Raw genomic sequence first — 17550 nt, 5'->3', positions numbered from 1 at the left:
AAGGGAAGGAGGCGACTTCGAGAGAGACATGGAACCTATGACAAAAAAATGTGCTTATCAAAAAATGACATGTACACAACATCACCCAGCGCAAAGATCAAACACTACCATGCAAGCAAGTGGAAGGGGAAGAATGGTTTTGTATTTTTTTTTTTTTACAAATTTAAAACGCTTTTTCAAATTTTTATCAAAAATAAATTTTTTTATTTTTTTAATTTTTCATCTATTTTTAACCTGAATCGTATCTACTTAATTTACCTAAAAAAAATTATATGTCTAAATCTTCTTAAATTTGAATTTCTAAAAATTTAATTAACATGTATGTTAGTTGAGTTAATATACAACTAGCAAAACTCTATTTTAAATTGATAAGTCGGTAAGAAGAGAGAAAATATGATACAAAGTTCAATTTTTTAAAATTTCATGATCAAGCATGATAACTTAGTAGTTTATTTTTAAAAGTTGCTTTCTCGTCAACAAAAAATGTATGTCATTCACCACAATCAACATTAACATTTAAAAAAAAAAAAAAAAATTTGAAGATCTCATGTCCAATGTTAACGTTATTTTTGTTCAAATGGTCACTCCCTAGCCAAATTTTTCATGTGACTTCTCTTTAGTAAGATGTGTTTGACATTTTTCATGATTTCCAATAATATTGGTGCGCACAAAAAATGCAAAACATAAAAAAAAATTTGGGACCATAACTTGATCGACAAATCAACAAAATAAGATTCTATCCAACATTTTAATTGGAAAGCACTAATGCATTAGGAGGTTTGTCGGAACACAAAGAATAAGTTCCCACTTTCCGACCTCAATACATGACACACACCATCTTTTCTTAACATCGGATATGGCTTGCATGTGGGAATGGAATGGGCTATCCTCGACTGCTCCCTATCACGTATTGGGGTACAGCAGTTGAAATGTGCTATGATGATTACCCCCAATCCGTGATATTGCTTTTCAAGCTGTGTTTCGACAATGGCTTTGGAGTTGGAATAAAGAGGAATCACACTTTACTATTAAAACCAAAAATATTCGTGTCTGGTCTTGATTCGTCGTTGAAAATTGAGTTGGTTTCACAAGTAGTGGAGCTGTCAAATGAATATTGGTTTTGGATAGAGAGATAGAAATGCATAATAAGTTGGTTTTTCTTTTTTCCACGAATTCAAAAAATGGACGGCATATAAGAGGAAGAAGCTTTCAAGTTTGAACCATACAAGTGGAGTATTTTATCAACGCTAAACCAACATGTGGACAAGGACAATCCTTTCCTTCCACTCCTGTCTCTCCACATCATTTCACTCTCAAAAACAAATGCCCACAATTTGCAGAAAATAAAAAAATAAATAAAGTTAAATCAGCTCCAAATGCTTTGTCCTGCATGCCATCCCCCAAAGCACTTCAGATGAGAATTGATAGCCTTGCTTGCTGGTGGGTACCACCTCTACAAGAAAGCTTTAATTCTCGGCCATACAATCAACTCGTTTCTTTGGTAACTAAAATTGACTTGGTAACCACTCATCAAAAAAAATCATCCCTCAGGGCATCTCAATAAAGCTCGAGGCTTAATCAATTTTAGCTTTCCCAGTTTGATCAAAATTATTGCTGTCCTCAGATTCTGGTGATTAGCCCTTTCGCTACAATTAATGGAGCCCCATCCTAAGATTCCTTGATGATTTTTTTGGTAAGTAGGGGTGGAATAGAATTTGTTAGACGCATTTTCTCAACCACAAGTTTAAAAAATTTGCGTGCTTTAATATCACAGAACTTTCGTGGAAAGGGCAAAGATTAATGTAGTGGGGCCATTCATATCATGGTGCCAAATTCTATCTTCATAAACTACATATGTAAAAATATTGGGTCATAGTTTTCTCTTTCTAACAGCTTTATATATTAGCTATTTGCTCCCAAACTTAGACAATTCAATACTGACTCTCGATCGACCAAAAATGTGCAAAGGTTTACAACAAGGAAACAAATCAAGTTCTTGTCCGAAAGAGGGTGTCTCACCTAATGCAACCAGGGCTTCAGGATTGGTGAATTGTGAGCTGTGCAACTCCAGGGCTTCCCTATATTGCCCAGCTGATGATGCATATCTCTGTAGGAAATGCGACTCATGGGTTCATGAAGCTAATTTCTTAGCTCTCAGGCACATCAGATGCTTCCTTTGCAATACATGTCAAAATCTAACGCAGAGATACCTCATCGGAGCTTCACATGAGGTGCTGCTTCCAACAATGGTTAGTTGGTCAGAGAGAAGGCAGTGTAACTATGACAAGGAAAGAAAGCATTCAACAACGCTTAAAACACCATTTCTTTTTCTTTGACTGTCATTTTTTTTTTCTATTATGCACCTTTTGGTTATGGGGGGATCTTGTCTGGTTAGTCTGAGGTATCATTGTGGAATGGAAGAAACTAGAAAGAGATTCCTGTATGGTTATATACATGTATACAATATATAGCCAAAGTCAGAGACAAGAACAACTTGAATTCGCAGGAATGAGAAGAAATATAGAATACTGGAATCATTATCTTGATGTAATCCTCAGTATTCTGTAAACCAGATTGACTTTATCGTTAATGCATTTTTGTTCTTAATTTGCTCTGCACAATCTCATATTTAGCTTTCTTTATAGTTAATTTGGAATTTAAATCAATGGAATAGCTTATGGATGTGCGTTGATAGATTCTGTTATGGTTCCTTGCTATTTGACCAAGCTTTAGGTTCTGGGAACAGAATTGATCATCAGTATATAAAACAATTCACTCTTTTTCACTGTTAGGAATCCAGTTTTTAGGAATTTTACCAGTATGAAGTTCACTCTCTAGGATAATAAAGCATTTTCTTGCAAGCATGGTTATTTTATGATCTCTTTTCTTGCTCAAATATGTTGCTAAAAGAGGATAAACTAGAAATTTTACAGCAAAATTTGTATGACTGCCGGTGCTAAAGGCAAGAGAGACTAAGGCCAGCTAACATTCCCACGAGGTCTAAAATTTACCTGAACCATTAGTCGCTTAGAAAAGTAAAAAATGATCCATCTATTTTAGGCCCTCAATTATTTCAATGATGTACTAAAATGGATCTGTTTGCCTCAAATAAGGCAGAAGCTTCTTGGAACAGCTAACCCCAGTTGATGAGTTATTTTCCTTCAATATTAGTAAGCTAAATATTACAGAACCGTTCAATTTACAAGTATGGTCAAAATCATGACCATCAGCAGAAGCAACAATCTCAAACTAAGCACTCACTACTATGGGGTTCCCAGTAATAATTAACGACAAAAATTGCATTACATCAGAAAGAGGGTTATGGAGTGAGGGACGCATCAGCGTACAGGTTAATGTCCCATGTGCTTCATGATTTCATCAGATGATGTCTGATTGGTGGCCCATAGAATTACTCAAGTTTCTGAGAAGTTCAAATCATGAGCCATGCTTTGGTTGTGCCGTCTTTATGGTGTTAAAAGGCGTCATATCTTATCATCATATGAAAATATCAATGATTGATGCCATTCATGAACCAGGTGATCACAAAATTTTCACTTTTCTATCTTCACAGATGGAATCTCTGATCATCAGTTTAATGTCCAGACCAGGTCCTTCTCGCCTTCAATAGCCAACCAAAACATGTAGTTCTGGTTAATCAATCTTTGTCATCACTTCTCTCAGACACTCCTCTATACAATTTGGTTAACGCATCCAATACACAAATGAAGGGAAAAGAAGTCAAAGTTAACCGTATTCCAATCTCTTCCGAAACTACGACATCCTCTACCTCTTTCAGGTAAAAATTTCTTTTTTCTTTTATATGATAATGTATTTATATATATATATATATATATCAAATTGGTAAGGATTAAAATATCCTTTCATTTTTTTATTTATTTCTATATATGATCAATGATTATAGAGGATCCTTTTTTACCATTATGTATAAATAAGCTATTCTATTTGTACATATATGGAAAAGGGCGCATTAACTCTTTGTTTGTCCATTAATTTGGTTTTCTTTTATCGCGGGATAAATAGTTTGATAGCTCGCAAAGCTTATAACTTTTCGATTTAGACTCTATTAATTAGTAATTTTTTTTAGGAGGTATATTATATTCCAATTATAGTCAACTGTTTATATTCAATTACAACAAATCTTTTATCCTCTTATCTTAAATACATTGCCTTGGGAGGATAGCAAGAATCGAACTCGAAAAAAAATTTTACCACTAGATTATAGCCGTATTTTCAGTCTTGATTCTGAATATAAAAGAATATTTGGTTAGAGCTAGAAAAGAAGCTTTCTTCAGTTATATATATATATATATATATATATAAACCTGTTATCCCAAGCCAGCCAGTAAACCAGCTTGTATGACATCCTAATGCAGAGTACTAAAATTTTGGTAGGTTTCAAAAAATAATGGCACATTGTTGCCCAACATGTGGTTGCATTTTATATTATTTTTGTCACAACTTCACTGTGTTTTATGTCAGCATCTTACCGTTATTTGATTCCTTCATATACATGGTACATTATCCTTGCTTCCTTTCTTGTGCTTTAAAGAGAGGAACAACTTGCTTCTGCCACTGACTCAGCTATTTCAAGCAATCTCCATATTTCATTCTTGATAGTTCATTTCATCTGCGGCTAAAAAGAATCATATATAACGAGAACATACAGTACTCAAAATACGAGAGACATCAAAAAGATAAAAGGTGATTTATTATTATGCCAAAGTGATACTCCTTATTTCAATTGGATGACTATGCATCAGTGCTTATTACAGGGAATGGAGCTGGTGCACCATACAAAGTAATATAACCAAAATTGACTTGCAACAAGGGTTTTGCCTTGTACAATGGAGATTGAAAGGTGACAAAAGCAAGATGAGGGTCTTGAGTATTTGGGAAAGGCAAAAGAATCTGCACCAAAAGGCTGTGACTTCAGGGTTCTTCAGAGCCAGTTGGACATCTTGGTGTGCGTATCCTTTCTAATTTCCTGCACACAAACAATAGAATAACATACTCTGTGGTGAATTGAATGTAACTGCTTTTTTTTTTTTTCTATGGGTAAATGAAGTAGAAAAGCATCATGTCAATTTCATTAGGATGGCATGTAAGCAGTGGCTTTACATGAATAATTTATTTTTAAAAAGTCTCATTACCAATAATAAGGAACTATAACACAAGCATAATTGAGGCAGTTCATAGATCGTCAGGGATGAGATCAACTAGCTTGAGGTGTCCCTAACTCAGATAATTTGAAGTGGCCAGCACAATATATCTGCCATTGTACACATGAAACAGGCTTATTGTAATGAAGCCAAATAATCCTCATAACAAATGCAAACAAGATCACCTTCACCCACACACACAAACACAGAGAGAGAGAGAACCTATGGCAGCATTAAGTTGGAATCTACAGTTTACTGCTCCTCTCCGTGATCAAGAAAGACTAACTAAACCTGCAATAATAAGTACAATTGAAAAAGCCTAATTTGAGCATGTGTGCAAGGAAATGACCTACTAAAAATATTCTAAGATAGGAAAATTATAAAACCTGCATAAGTTCATGTATTAGCTATTATTATCAACATTTGCAATCTGGCATAAAGCAAGAGAAATGATGATTTTGTCAGCTATTGAGTCCTAAGCGATGAATTAAAGGGTTAACACTTGAACTTAGAAAGTGCATGCAATATGCTGCCAATGCTGTGATTAACCTCTCTGTGTGCCATATTAGTGCAAAGTCGATATTCAAAACTTCCGCAAAAACCAATAACTTTTTACAAGATCTCCTCTAGCAGAAAACTTGTTTCTTACAAAGCTATCCAATCTGAATTTCCTGTTAACCTTTCCTTAAATTATAGACCAAATAAATGCAGGCTAATATGGAGATGATTAAGCTTTTGATCTGTTTATTTCTATTCTCTTCGCTCTAACATAACTGGTTTCTTAATTTCTTCAATGTAGTGTTGTAAATAAGCTCTTTAGTTCAGCAATTTGATCCATTATACACCTTTTAGTTCTTTGTTGCTAAAATAGGCTGTAGTGTCAATGTCAATTTGCCCACACCTAAACAAATTAATTGAGGATAAGACTTCAAAAAACCTGAATCACAAAGTGCCAGTTACTAGCTGAGCCAAGTAACTAGCATTTTGACTTCACTGGGTTGGATATATATGCCATATTCAATTCTAAATGATAAGATGTAACTACTTTACTGCATCTTTGTATCTTCAATGCTTATCATGTCATTTCAAGTAACATTATTTACAAACATTTTCAGGTGGACTGTATATTAATATTATTAAATCTGTTACCTTCAAGATTGGGGACATGATTTTATAATGTGGCTTAGAAGTTCCGTGCAACAAGAGGATCATAATCATATGCTACACCTGCTTTCACAAATCTGCCTTTCACACGTTTCCTAGTGTCAGCCCTGGCTTTACGAGAGGCGTATCTTATTAGCTTACCAAATCTGTAAATAACAAAAATGAAAAACCAGTTAGGACTTTAGTATAAGTAAAATTTGTCATATGATCACCCTAACCATGTGAATAAATAGCTATTTAAATGTCTTGACTGCATACTAAAAAAAGATGCAAAACACCTCCTCCATCTAATATTGGGAACTGAACCAATAATCATTATACAGAGAGGTATTATGTTTTTGTAGTCACACTAATGGCTTCAATGCTGTAGGTCAACTTTCAGTAATTAGCCATTATTTTGTTCGAGGAAAAGGAAAAGAGTAATCGTACTTACAAATTACAAATGATGATTTCATATGTTTAAAAGGCAGTCTATACTAAAAATAACAGACAATATTATGAATGACATCCCAAAAGAAGTTGTTCTATAGAGTGTCAGATATTAAAACAAAGTGCTGTATGATTTCGGAGGACAGGGGAAACTAAGATCAACTTAAATGAGCAAATTTCATTGCTAAATGCCCTCAAAACTTTTTAACCCGAAAATGAACTACGTCAGTCATATTAACGTAAACACAGAATGTAAGCTTCACTTTCTAGGTAATAGAGATAAGAAACATACGTCCTTGTTTTCTTTTTTTCATTGTATCTCATCTTTGCTTTGTCCCTTGCTTGTGAGCAACAAGCTTCGAAATTTGATTCCCATGGGGAGTCACCAGTTAGAAAAACTGGTGATAATCTACAGTCTTGATAATCAGCAGGGCTATTTTCCCCTGTAATATTGGATAGTAGTGAAAGAGCTATGGTTGAAGGAATTTGACCAACAGGATATCCTAAATTGATGTTTCTGTTACAACCAGGATTTATAAGCATGAAATTGGAAGTGCCAGTCATGGCAGCTATCATACTAGCTGAACCACCAACTTGAGAGGATGGAAAAGGTACGCAATCCTTTTGTCCTGCTGCTGATGCCTAGGAAGATACACAACAGTGGCTTGTCAACCATGAACTGGACAAAAAAACTCTTATCTACTTCAATAAGGAAAGGTGGATAAAAACAAGAACAGAATTAAGTATGTAGTTGCAGGTTTGTTATTACTTCACAATATCAGCAAGAGGAAGTATGCCGAATACACAATAAGCACAAAACATGGTAGAACGTCTTATCAACAAAATAACATCAACTATCATGCCGGTCTTGCTTCTAATGAAAGTCAATGATTAGTCCTGACAGGTTAAAGTCTTGATCCTAACAGTTATTAACTTAATCATGTTCCAGACTTTTGTAAGTTACATATTAAATGCTTATTCCCTTTCCTTAGCATATGTCTGATAGTGTTAGATTTTGTAGGACAGAAGATTTAGATTGTATTAAAAAGTATGATTTGCACATCATAAAAGTTGAAAGTAAAGCATTGAAATGATTTGCTATTGCAAACAAATGCTGCAAATGGAGGTGACTCAGGACACAGATTGTTGGTGTTTTATCAAAGCACAAGGCTTCATGCTCCAGATCTTGGTGAGGGGGCATAAAAGCAACAATATTTTGAATGTACTTTATATCATAAACAGACTATTGGATAGAAATATTAACTATAGTAGATGGATTTTGGTCTATTATCCCCTCTCACACCACAGTGAATGATGCACTAAAAAGTAGGATTTACAGCTCTAAGTATCAGTTCATAAACTTTTTATGAACAACAACTCGGATGTAAATGCAATATTCACAATACTAAAAATTAAATTAGAAAATGGGAAGGAAAGCAATAGAATATATAACCTCTAATGTGTTCTCAATAGGACCATCAGATTCTGTTACTGATAAGGTTTTGTCCATTAATATGCAGTCTGTCCCAACACCCTCAAACTGGTATCTTGTTTGACCTTGCGAACAGCCAAATATCTTGTCAGCAGTTTCAAGGATTAGTTGAACATCATTTATGTTGAGATCTTCGCAGAGATCATCACCATCAGGCACTTTGAAATCTTTGAGGTCAGAATGACCCTGCAACAAAGGAGGCAAAAATATGAATCATGTAGCGTCTGAGATATAACAGATCCAAAATCAAACATTCCAGAGGAATCAGCTCAAATGTCACACACAGCTATCAAATAACTGCAGCTTGCAACCATGACTAAATAAAAAAGATCCATTATATCAGAAGAACGAAGTTATTACTTGAATTCAACAGTTTCCATCACCAATTCAAACAAATTCAGCAGCAAAAAGCATTTACCTTTGGTATATTCAACTCCTCTGAGAAAATAGGTTCTTGATCTCTACAGTAAGGCATGTAATTTGCATTTGTTGATATCAGAGAAGATGGCTCCATGCATTGCTTTGGTTTAGGACAAGAATCTAGTTCATTTAACTTGATACCAGCCAATCCAAATGAGACCCCTTGTTCTCTTTGATTCAAACAGGAAGCAAAACAATCGTCATTAGCAGGCAAAGCACCAACAAGCAAAGCGGCATCAAAACAACCGGGAGAAGAAGCATCAAGAACAGAAGACCAGATTCTTCTAAACTCAGCCAAAGAAGGACAACCTGTGTAACAATTCAGGGCCTCTCGCCTATGTCCCAAACTTGAGCAACCATTGCCATTCCAATCACAATCTTGACAAAGAGATAATTTCTCATCTAAGCATCGAACTACTGCAGATTGAGAATTGCATTTCTCACACAAAAGTGAACGAGCATGTCTACGTGACAACAAATTTGCAGAGTGAACACATCCGTCACAGCTCAAGCAAAGCCGAGCTGAATCTGATTTACAGTAAACTACTGCCCTTACCCCTCGACAAAAATCGCATAGAGGTTCCATACTACCCCCCCTTAGACCTTTATTATCTTTACCAAAATACTTCTCCTAACTTGAAACTAGTAAACTGGAAAATCATGGCGGTAATTCTCAACCCCAGCAAAAACAAGTCTTCATCATTAAAATCAGCATAAACCCATAAAAATTATGTATAAAGAACTGCTGATTTGAATCATTTGAATGGTTAAAAGCATAGAAAAAGAATCAAAATTGAGCTTAAGCTTTACCTGTTCGACGAAAAGCACCAAACTCCCGCCTCTGAATCAGTATTGCTTGGATCAGTCAATGTCAAGGAACACACAATCCATTAATGAAAGCAAATAGATATGAAGGTTTATTAAGAAAAAGCAAATAGAGTGAACAAAACACAAGAACGAAAAAAAGATGAACAGTGAAGAACACTAGGCCTTGGTTGGTTACTGGAAGTTAATGTTTCAGAAATCTGCAGTTGGTAGCGGTTTATTTATTCGCGTTTGTCCTAGTTTGCCTGGGCGGGTGCCACGTGGTGCAATTTGAACTTCGAGAATGTGATACTCTGGGTTGATGTGGATATAAAATTTATTGCGGTCAGCCGTTTTAGTCGGGCGGTGGAGAGGATCGTGAATAAACCGAAAGATGAGGTGGTTTGCTGAGAAGATTGATCACAAACTGATTGCCATGTCAGAACCCAGATATCTGCGGGTTTTTCGTTTGACCTTTGAGACGAGTATGCAGCCCTGTATCTCGAGATCAAAGATGGACACGTGGCTCATGTGTCTGAACGATTTTTGATTTGTGGTAGAGACATCGCTGATGTGGCCGGCTAGTAGTGCTGAGTTGGCTTTTGAGGTTCTAAACTGAATTCGTTTCCGTTGCAGCTTCACTTTTATTTCTGACCTCGTTGGTTCTAGTTAAAGGTGTTTATGCATAAATGAATCTAATAATAACGTATGCAATGTGATATATAAATTTAAAAATATTTAATATAATATTTAAATTATAAATTTATTAATTAATATAATATATTTTTAAAATTATTAAATTTATGATAATATTTTATTGATAAATAATTTTTTAAGTATCATATTAATTAATAAATATATAATTTAAATATTATATTAAAGATTTTATGTTAATTTTTAAAATTTAAGTATTATATTATATATTTTATTACAATTCAAAAAATATTCATAATATTAGCCTTATTTTAAAAAAATTTATAATCAAGATCTGTATACTTAATGAGTAATTGACCTTTCTACGAAATCGATTAATTGTCCATACCTTCGAGCTTTATAGACAAAAATTTTTAAGTTTGATGATCAAATTTGAATTATTAATTAATTAATTAATTTTTTATTTTTTATTTAATTTGAATTTGAATTTTAAAATATTTTAAAATATTAATATTTTATTGTTATTATTTTGAGTAATTAATAAGCAAAGCTTCAAAAGTGTCAATGTACCCAATTCGATTCAACTTGACCCATAAACATCTTTAATGAATAACTCAACTCATCAATAGATCTATTCTTGAGTGTCTCCATGGTTTTTACTTTGTCATTTTGTTTATCATTTTAATTATGTAATGTAAAACAATTAATCCTACTTTTTTATATCAAAGTAATAAAAGTTGAAAGCATATCATATGTAATTATTGTATTTCAATCAATCAATTAATTATAATTCAAAATTATGTAAAATTTCACTAAGATATTATGTAATGTTCACATTTATAATTGAAGATTCTTATATAATTTTTTTATGATTTTATAAGATTGTAATAAAATTATATGAGAAATACTCATGTAAAAATAATACTTACTAGAAAAATGCCCGTGGTAAATTTTTTTTTTTTTTTGCAATCTCTATTCACCGTATTTTTTTTACAAAATTTATCTAATTAAAAAATTAAAAATAAATGGGAATCACATGTGAATATCTTAATAGGACTTCTTTTACATAGAATTTATCCAATAAAAAGAATAAATACAAAAAAATAAAAAAAGGTGAAAATTAGAAAATAAAAAAAAACAAAAAAAAAGAAAAAAAACCGTATAAAACGTGCCACATTGATACCCATATTGAGTTTAAAATATTAATTTCTTAAATTAAAATAAAAAACTTTATTAATACAACACATACATATGTATACAATTAAATAAATAATAAAATATATACTTTTATTTATTTCTCGAAATGGGTAAAGACAAAATACCCTAAATACGCCTTTTGTTTTTCTTTAAAAAACTCAACATGTCTCAACTTAATCCCAATTTAAAAAAATTGTCCCTTTATCAGATTAAAATGGATCGAAATTTATCGACTACCAATTATTTTGACATCTCTATCAATTGACACATTTTGTTACAAAATTTATATAATTAAAAAAATATGAAAGGGGAAAAAATTGGATTCCATGTCGGTAACTCCATTATTATTTTTTTTTTACAAAATTACTTTAATAAAAAAGAAAAAAACAAAAAAATGAAAAATAAAAAAAAATAAAAAGAAAGCTCATTGAAGTACTATGTGGATATCCCAATTGAGTGGAGACTCATCGAAAATGAATTGTTTTACCATTCCTATACGTCGACTCCTTTACTTGAAAAGTTTGTTTAATTAAAATATAAAAAAATGAAAGGAAAAACAATATATTAGGGTGTCACGTACGTGCCTATGTAGGTTTTTAAAAAAAAATTACATAGATTAAAAAAAAATAAAAACAAAAAAGTTTTAAAAAGCAAAAAAAAAAGGGAAAAAAGGAAAAAAAAAAAAAGGTAACACATTCAGACTTTCAATAAAAGGTTAAATAAAAGCCAAAATAAGTTAAATTTATATAATGAATAAATAGATGGATTACATCATAATTACGTATAAATATAATATTTTATTAAATTAAAAATTAAAAAATATCTTTATTAATGTAATACATATATATAAATAAAATTAAGTAAAAAATTAATAGATAATATATATATATATATATCCAAGACTATACGGAACACCATAAATATACCTCCAATTCGATTTTGATTTTTTTAAATAAACTCAATTCGATCTCACATAAAAAGGCGCATCAATTGGATCCGGACAAACTAAAACCCAACATATACAAGTTATTTTATTATCCAAACCTTCATTGATTTTTTTTAAAAAAATTTATTTATTGATTTTTTTGTTAAAAATTATCTGATTAAAAAATTTAAAAAACAAAAATCATCAAAAAGGAAAAAAAAAACAAATAGATTGCAACTTGCATGCATCCTTTAGCTTTTTCTTAACATCTCTTTCAAATTATCAAATTAAAAAATGAAAAAATAATTTTTTAATCAATAATATCAAATGGATTCCACATTAAAAAAGTTAAAATATTATAAATATTTTATAAATATTTAAAAAGAAAAAAAAAGAAAAAGTAAACAAAAAATGATAAAAGAAAAAAGAAAAAAAAACTTAACAAATGATATACCTTTCGTATCAAGTTGGAGAGAAAAAATTTTTAATTTTAAAATTTTTATTAAATATATAAATTTGAAAATAATAGTAAAAAGAATAAAATAAAGACACAACACTCCTTCTAAAAAAGGGTTTTTAAACTAAAAAAGGAAAGAAAAAGAAAATGGGTCACACAAAAAAGAATTTGAAATCTAAAAAATATTTATTAAATGTATAAAACAAGAAAATAATTAAAGAAAAAGAAAAAAAATGTAAAAACAAAAGGCATACCTTTGGTATTAAATGGTTCTCACACAAAAAATTAAAATCTAAAAAAGGTATTTTAAAAAAGTAAATCTAAAAAGCAAAAAAAAAATTGATATAAAGGGAACCTACCTTAAAAAAAATTAAATCTTATAAAACTATTTATTAAATATTAAAAAATCTATAAAATTATAAAAGAATTGAAAAAAAATCAAAAAGCAAAAATGAAAAAGAAAAGGGAAAATGAGAAAGTGCCACGTGGTAAACCTAAAAGGAGTTATAAATGAGTAAAATTAACCATATAGACTCCCATGTTGGCTTTTATAAGAGAGACGCCTTTGATTTAATGATGAAAAAGAATCTTGACGTGGCAATTACGTTGTAATTATTCTTTTATGAAATTATAAGTGTAAATTATAATTATAATCAAATATTAAATCATTGAATAATCAATCAAATATTACAAACTAACTAACAATTATAACATTACAAGACAAATTCAACATAAAATTGAATTAAACCTACACACAATGAAATTTATCTTTTAAAATTGATATAAATTGTAAACACTTTATTTTATCCAAAAATTTATAAGAATTTAAATGGATTTTAATTGTCAATTGGGCCTTAATGCAAAATTTTGAACCCAATAATCAAAAAGCCATAACAATTTTTTATTTTAGGTTTTGATTTAATTTTAATCTTAATTTTATTTTTGGTCAAAGGAAAAATAAAAATGTCAAAAATAGAAAAATGTGGAAATTTGAAGGTCTTAATTTAGAGAATAAAAAATCCGATTTTGTGGTTTAATGGTTGAATCAATTATGGAAATACTTTGATCTCAATCTTTGTAAGTAAGGAAAAATCACAAAAGATCCGGTGAGTATTAAAATTAGTCCAAATTGAAATGAGATTGATTCCTATAAATGAGACAATCGAGAAAATAAAGAAGAGAGCAACCAAGTATATATATCCCACAATCAAGACCAAAGAAAACAAAGAGAGAAAATCGAGCAAAGATCACCATTGATCAACAAATTCCTAGCAAGCTCTAGTAAATCCTTTGTGCCAAGTTTTCATACCCATTCCCTACGATCACCATCCCATTGCCAAACCAACTAGCCAAAAAGTTCATTACCACCAAATTGTCTAATCCTGTCACCACTTGAATCACTAGAGGCCGAGTACTAACAGCACCTTCGACAACCAAACAAAGCCCACTAATACCTGAATCCTTACTATTCCAATCCCCTTAAATCACTGTTATATTTTACCATAACCATTGCCACCACTGAAAAACTATACCCAGCAGACACACCACCAGCCCTACAGATTAAACCTAATTGAGCCAACCATTAGCTAGTTCAAGCATTAGAAATCACCATACAGGGTAGAAATACAATCATAATAACCCAAGCAATCAAGCAAGATATAAACAGTTCATAATAGAGAAAATACAACAATTACAGAAGCAAGCATGCAATGAAAAGTTTTAAGGGCTATGTAATATTTGGTTTTCGATCAAAAGAGCTTTTAGGGTTTTTTTTTTTCTTAGGAATTCGCAGAACATTTAGAAAGAAAAGTAAGCTTGGCCAATTGGTGACTGGAAATTACAGAGGCACAAGGTAGACCGGTGATTGGCCAATCAACAATAGAACCTTGTCGATCTCTAGGTTAAGATATTTTAAAAGCTTGTTGATCTCTCAGTTAAAATCTTTTCTGGTTTGGTTTTATTATTGAAATGGGTTAAAGGCTAAAGGATAAAGCGAGTGAGGAGATTTGAAAAAAGCTTCTGCATACTAAAGATTATGATTTTCGACGATTGATGGTGGCCCACGATGGTAGAAACGATTAAGGCCAACAAGAATTCAAAAGTTTTGGTTGCTAATATTTTAAAATCTGGGTTACTAATATTGGGAGTTTCATAAGAATGCAAAGAAATAGTGGAAACAAAGAAGAAGGAAAGTTTCATTTGTTTTAAGCAATAGGGAATGGCACCGTATAGGATTTGGGGTGGTTTAACCCGGTTTGAAGACCTGGTTCAATTGCAATGACCTGCTAGCCCGTGGCCTAACCTAATTTTAAACTTGTTTGCTAACCTGTGGTTAATTGAAGTTCAGGGCTGGCAAGTTTTAATCCAAGCCCGTGTTAGGCAAGCCAAGATTGGAATTAATCAAAGCCTAATCTTCTAAGCCATTCACTAGCCCAAGTTTATAATAGGCCTGAGCTTTGTCCTGAAATAATTTTGGGTTTGTCTTCGTCCATTAAGGTAATTTTTATATTTTGTTTATTTGTATATTTATTTATTTATTTCACTTATTTTTTTCATTATTTTATATGCATGTTTAAAACAATATTTAAAGATTGTGAGTTGAAAATGATAGTAAAATTTTTAAAAAGTTTGATTTTTAAAAAATAAAATAAAATCTTTTTAATTTTACTAAATGATTGAAAGATTTAAATTTTGAGTTGAATTTTACCAAATTATTAGAAGATTTAACTTTTTTTAAGATAAAGCCACACATAAATTTCCAAATAAAAATATCACAAACTATTGGGGGATGTAAATTGAAATAAAATCTTACCAAATAATTGAAGAATTTTATTGATTGTTTTCAAATAATTGAGAAAAAAATAGTTTTCAACAAGCTTTATCAACATATTGAGGGCTCGTGGTTTAAAAAAAAAAGATTTTACAAACATATTAGAGAACTTTATGATTATTAAGATTTGAAAAAAAATAGTTTTCATAAAATTTTACTAACATATTGAAGGATAATTTTTAACAGAAAATTTTACCAATATATTGGACGATATTTTTGAAAATAAATTGTTATTATAAAAAATATATTGTGAATCTTTTCTGAATTTTACAATATATTAGAGAATTTAGATAAAACTTTTCGATATTAAGGTTCTAAATCTCATTTGTTATCACAAATAAAGTTTTTTTTGATTAAATGAATCCAACGATGGACCTTCTTCAAAATGCGACAAACAATCTCATTGAATACTCCTAAAGTGAGAAAATGTTCTTAAATTATTAAGAATATATTTGAGTAATTTAAGGAAAATTTTTAAATATTAAATTATTCAGTAAATTATTGGGCACTATGAGGTACATAACTTTCCTCATGCATAACCGCATTCCTGAACCTAAATCTAGTTTCGTGGACTATAATCTATCATTTAAAGATATTTAAGTTAAATTTAGGACTCCTCTTTAAAATGGGATAAATTAAGTTAGGTGGTCAATTACACCTAAACAAAAATAATTTGTGGTGACTTTTTAAGTCTGTGTCAGCAATGGATCCACCGATCTATACATTATGACAGTTTGATGACTCCATTAAAGATGTCGAGAGTCAGGCTACTAAATGATTTCTTGTTATCCAAGCCTAAATTAATAAATTTAAGAATTTTTCTTCTTGTTTGTATTTTATTTATTTATGTATTTATTTCATATCTATCATTTATTTGCACATACATAACATGAGCTTTACACCTGAGTTTCATCCCTTATGAGAGAGTAAAATGCCTATATGTTCATAAGATTTTATATCTTCACATAGGCTAGTGAAATACTCTCACTCAAATTAAATCATTTTCGCTTGTAACTTATAATATGTAAATATTACGGTGCCTTACTAGTTTATAATGAATAATGAAGTAAGAAACAATTTGAAAACCCTTAGATTGTCAAACTTTTGAACTAGCATATAAATAAACCTTAAGGTTTCGAACCCAAGTTAAAGCCATGCCTTCCTTGGTGTTAGAAAATTCTAAATAGGATACATGATGTGACATTTATTATTCTACTTGTAACTTATAATATGTAAATATTATGGTGCCTTACTAGTTTATAATGAATAATGAAGTAAGAAACAATTTGAAAACCCTTAGATTGTCAAACTTTTGAACTAGCATATAAATAAACCTTAAGGTTTCGAACCCAAGTTAAAGCCATGCCTTCCTTGGTGTTAGAAAATTCTAAATAGGATACATGATGTGACATTTATTATTCTACTTGTAAATTTATAAACTATTCCTTGTATATATTATATGTATACTAACCTTTTATATTGTCTCTTGTATATATCATGTTTACTGATCTTTTTCTTTTACTATATATGCATGCATCACAACATTAAACCCTTCTTATTCCATTCATGCAAACATGCATATGCATTATTCTATTTCACATTTTCATATATTAAAAGATGTGAATGCCTAATTGTAAACTAAAGAGTAATTTGTTTTTTAGTTTTTTACATAGTTGTGAATATGAATTTTTATTTTTTTACTATGTACTGCATACATGCATCCATGTAAACATCATTATATGTATATTATTCCATTTGTTTGAGGCAGTCTTTGCTTTTCTTATTTTGTATATAGTTATGAATATGAATTCATTATGTATTGCATATATGTATTTATATATACATCCATGTAAATATCATTGCATGTACGTTATTTCATATGCTTGGGAAAATCTTTACCTTTTCAATTTTGTACATAGTTTTGAATATAAATTCTTGTTGTTACTATGTATTGCATACATGTATTTGCATATATATCTTTGTATGTAAATTATTTCA

General features: G+C 30.8%; 3 protein-coding genes across 7 annotated transcripts; 2 read left to right on the top strand and 1 right to left on the bottom strand.

Moving 5' to 3' along the window:
• The first annotated feature begins 1818 nt into the window (after positions 1-1818).
• On the top strand, positions 1819-2607 carry LOC111308415 (B-box domain protein 31-like). Its single transcript, XM_089749681.1, has one exon. The coding sequence runs from the start codon at positions 1959-1961 to the stop codon at positions 2334-2336; it is 378 nt and encodes a 125-aa protein (XP_089605807.1). The 5' UTR covers positions 1819-1958; the 3' UTR covers positions 2337-2607.
• Positions 2608-2723: 116 nt separating this feature from the next.
• On the top strand, positions 2724-6433 carry LOC149519966 (uncharacterized). Its single transcript, XM_089749680.1, has 4 exons — positions 2724-3536; positions 3604-3796; positions 4794-4984; positions 6296-6433. Exons 1-4 carry the CDS (start codon positions 3383-3385, stop codon positions 6355-6357), a joined length of 600 nt encoding a protein of 199 aa, XP_089605806.1. The 5' UTR covers positions 2724-3382; the 3' UTR covers positions 6358-6433.
• Positions 4704-10169, bottom strand: LOC111308414 (zinc finger protein CONSTANS-LIKE 12-like). 5 transcript variants are annotated; one of them, XR_016330936.1, is made up of 8 exons: positions 8684-10169; positions 8227-8451; positions 7066-7415; positions 6330-6490; positions 5567-5610; positions 5403-5471; positions 5172-5290; positions 4704-5005 (listed from the first exon to the last, which is right to left on the bottom strand). XR_016330936.1 is itself a non-coding variant. In XM_089749679.1 (5 exons), the coding sequence occupies exons 1-4, from the start codon at positions 9269-9271 to the stop codon at positions 6364-6366; spliced, it is 1290 nt and encodes a 429-aa protein (XP_089605805.1). In that variant the 5' UTR covers positions 9272-10169; the 3' UTR covers positions 4704-5005; positions 6330-6363. The 5 variants fall into 5 exon arrangements, 1 of the variants encoding a protein (XP_089605805.1); XR_016330957.1 differs by lacking the exon at positions 5567-5610 and having other exon boundaries at positions 7066-7216; positions 7352-7415; XR_016330930.1 differs by lacking the exon at positions 5567-5610.
• Positions 10170-17550: the final 7381 nt, after the last annotated feature.

This window comes from Durio zibethinus, chromosome 2 (genome assembly GCF_047325235.1).
Source record: "Durio zibethinus cultivar Kanyao isolate XHJ-2024 chromosome 2, ASM4732523v1, whole genome shotgun sequence".
In the NCBI taxonomy this organism is placed as follows: Eukaryota; Viridiplantae; Streptophyta; class Magnoliopsida; order Malvales; family Malvaceae; genus Durio; species Durio zibethinus.
Note: the sequence above shows the minus strand (reverse complement) of the source record. Positions and strands in the feature narration are given on the sequence as shown.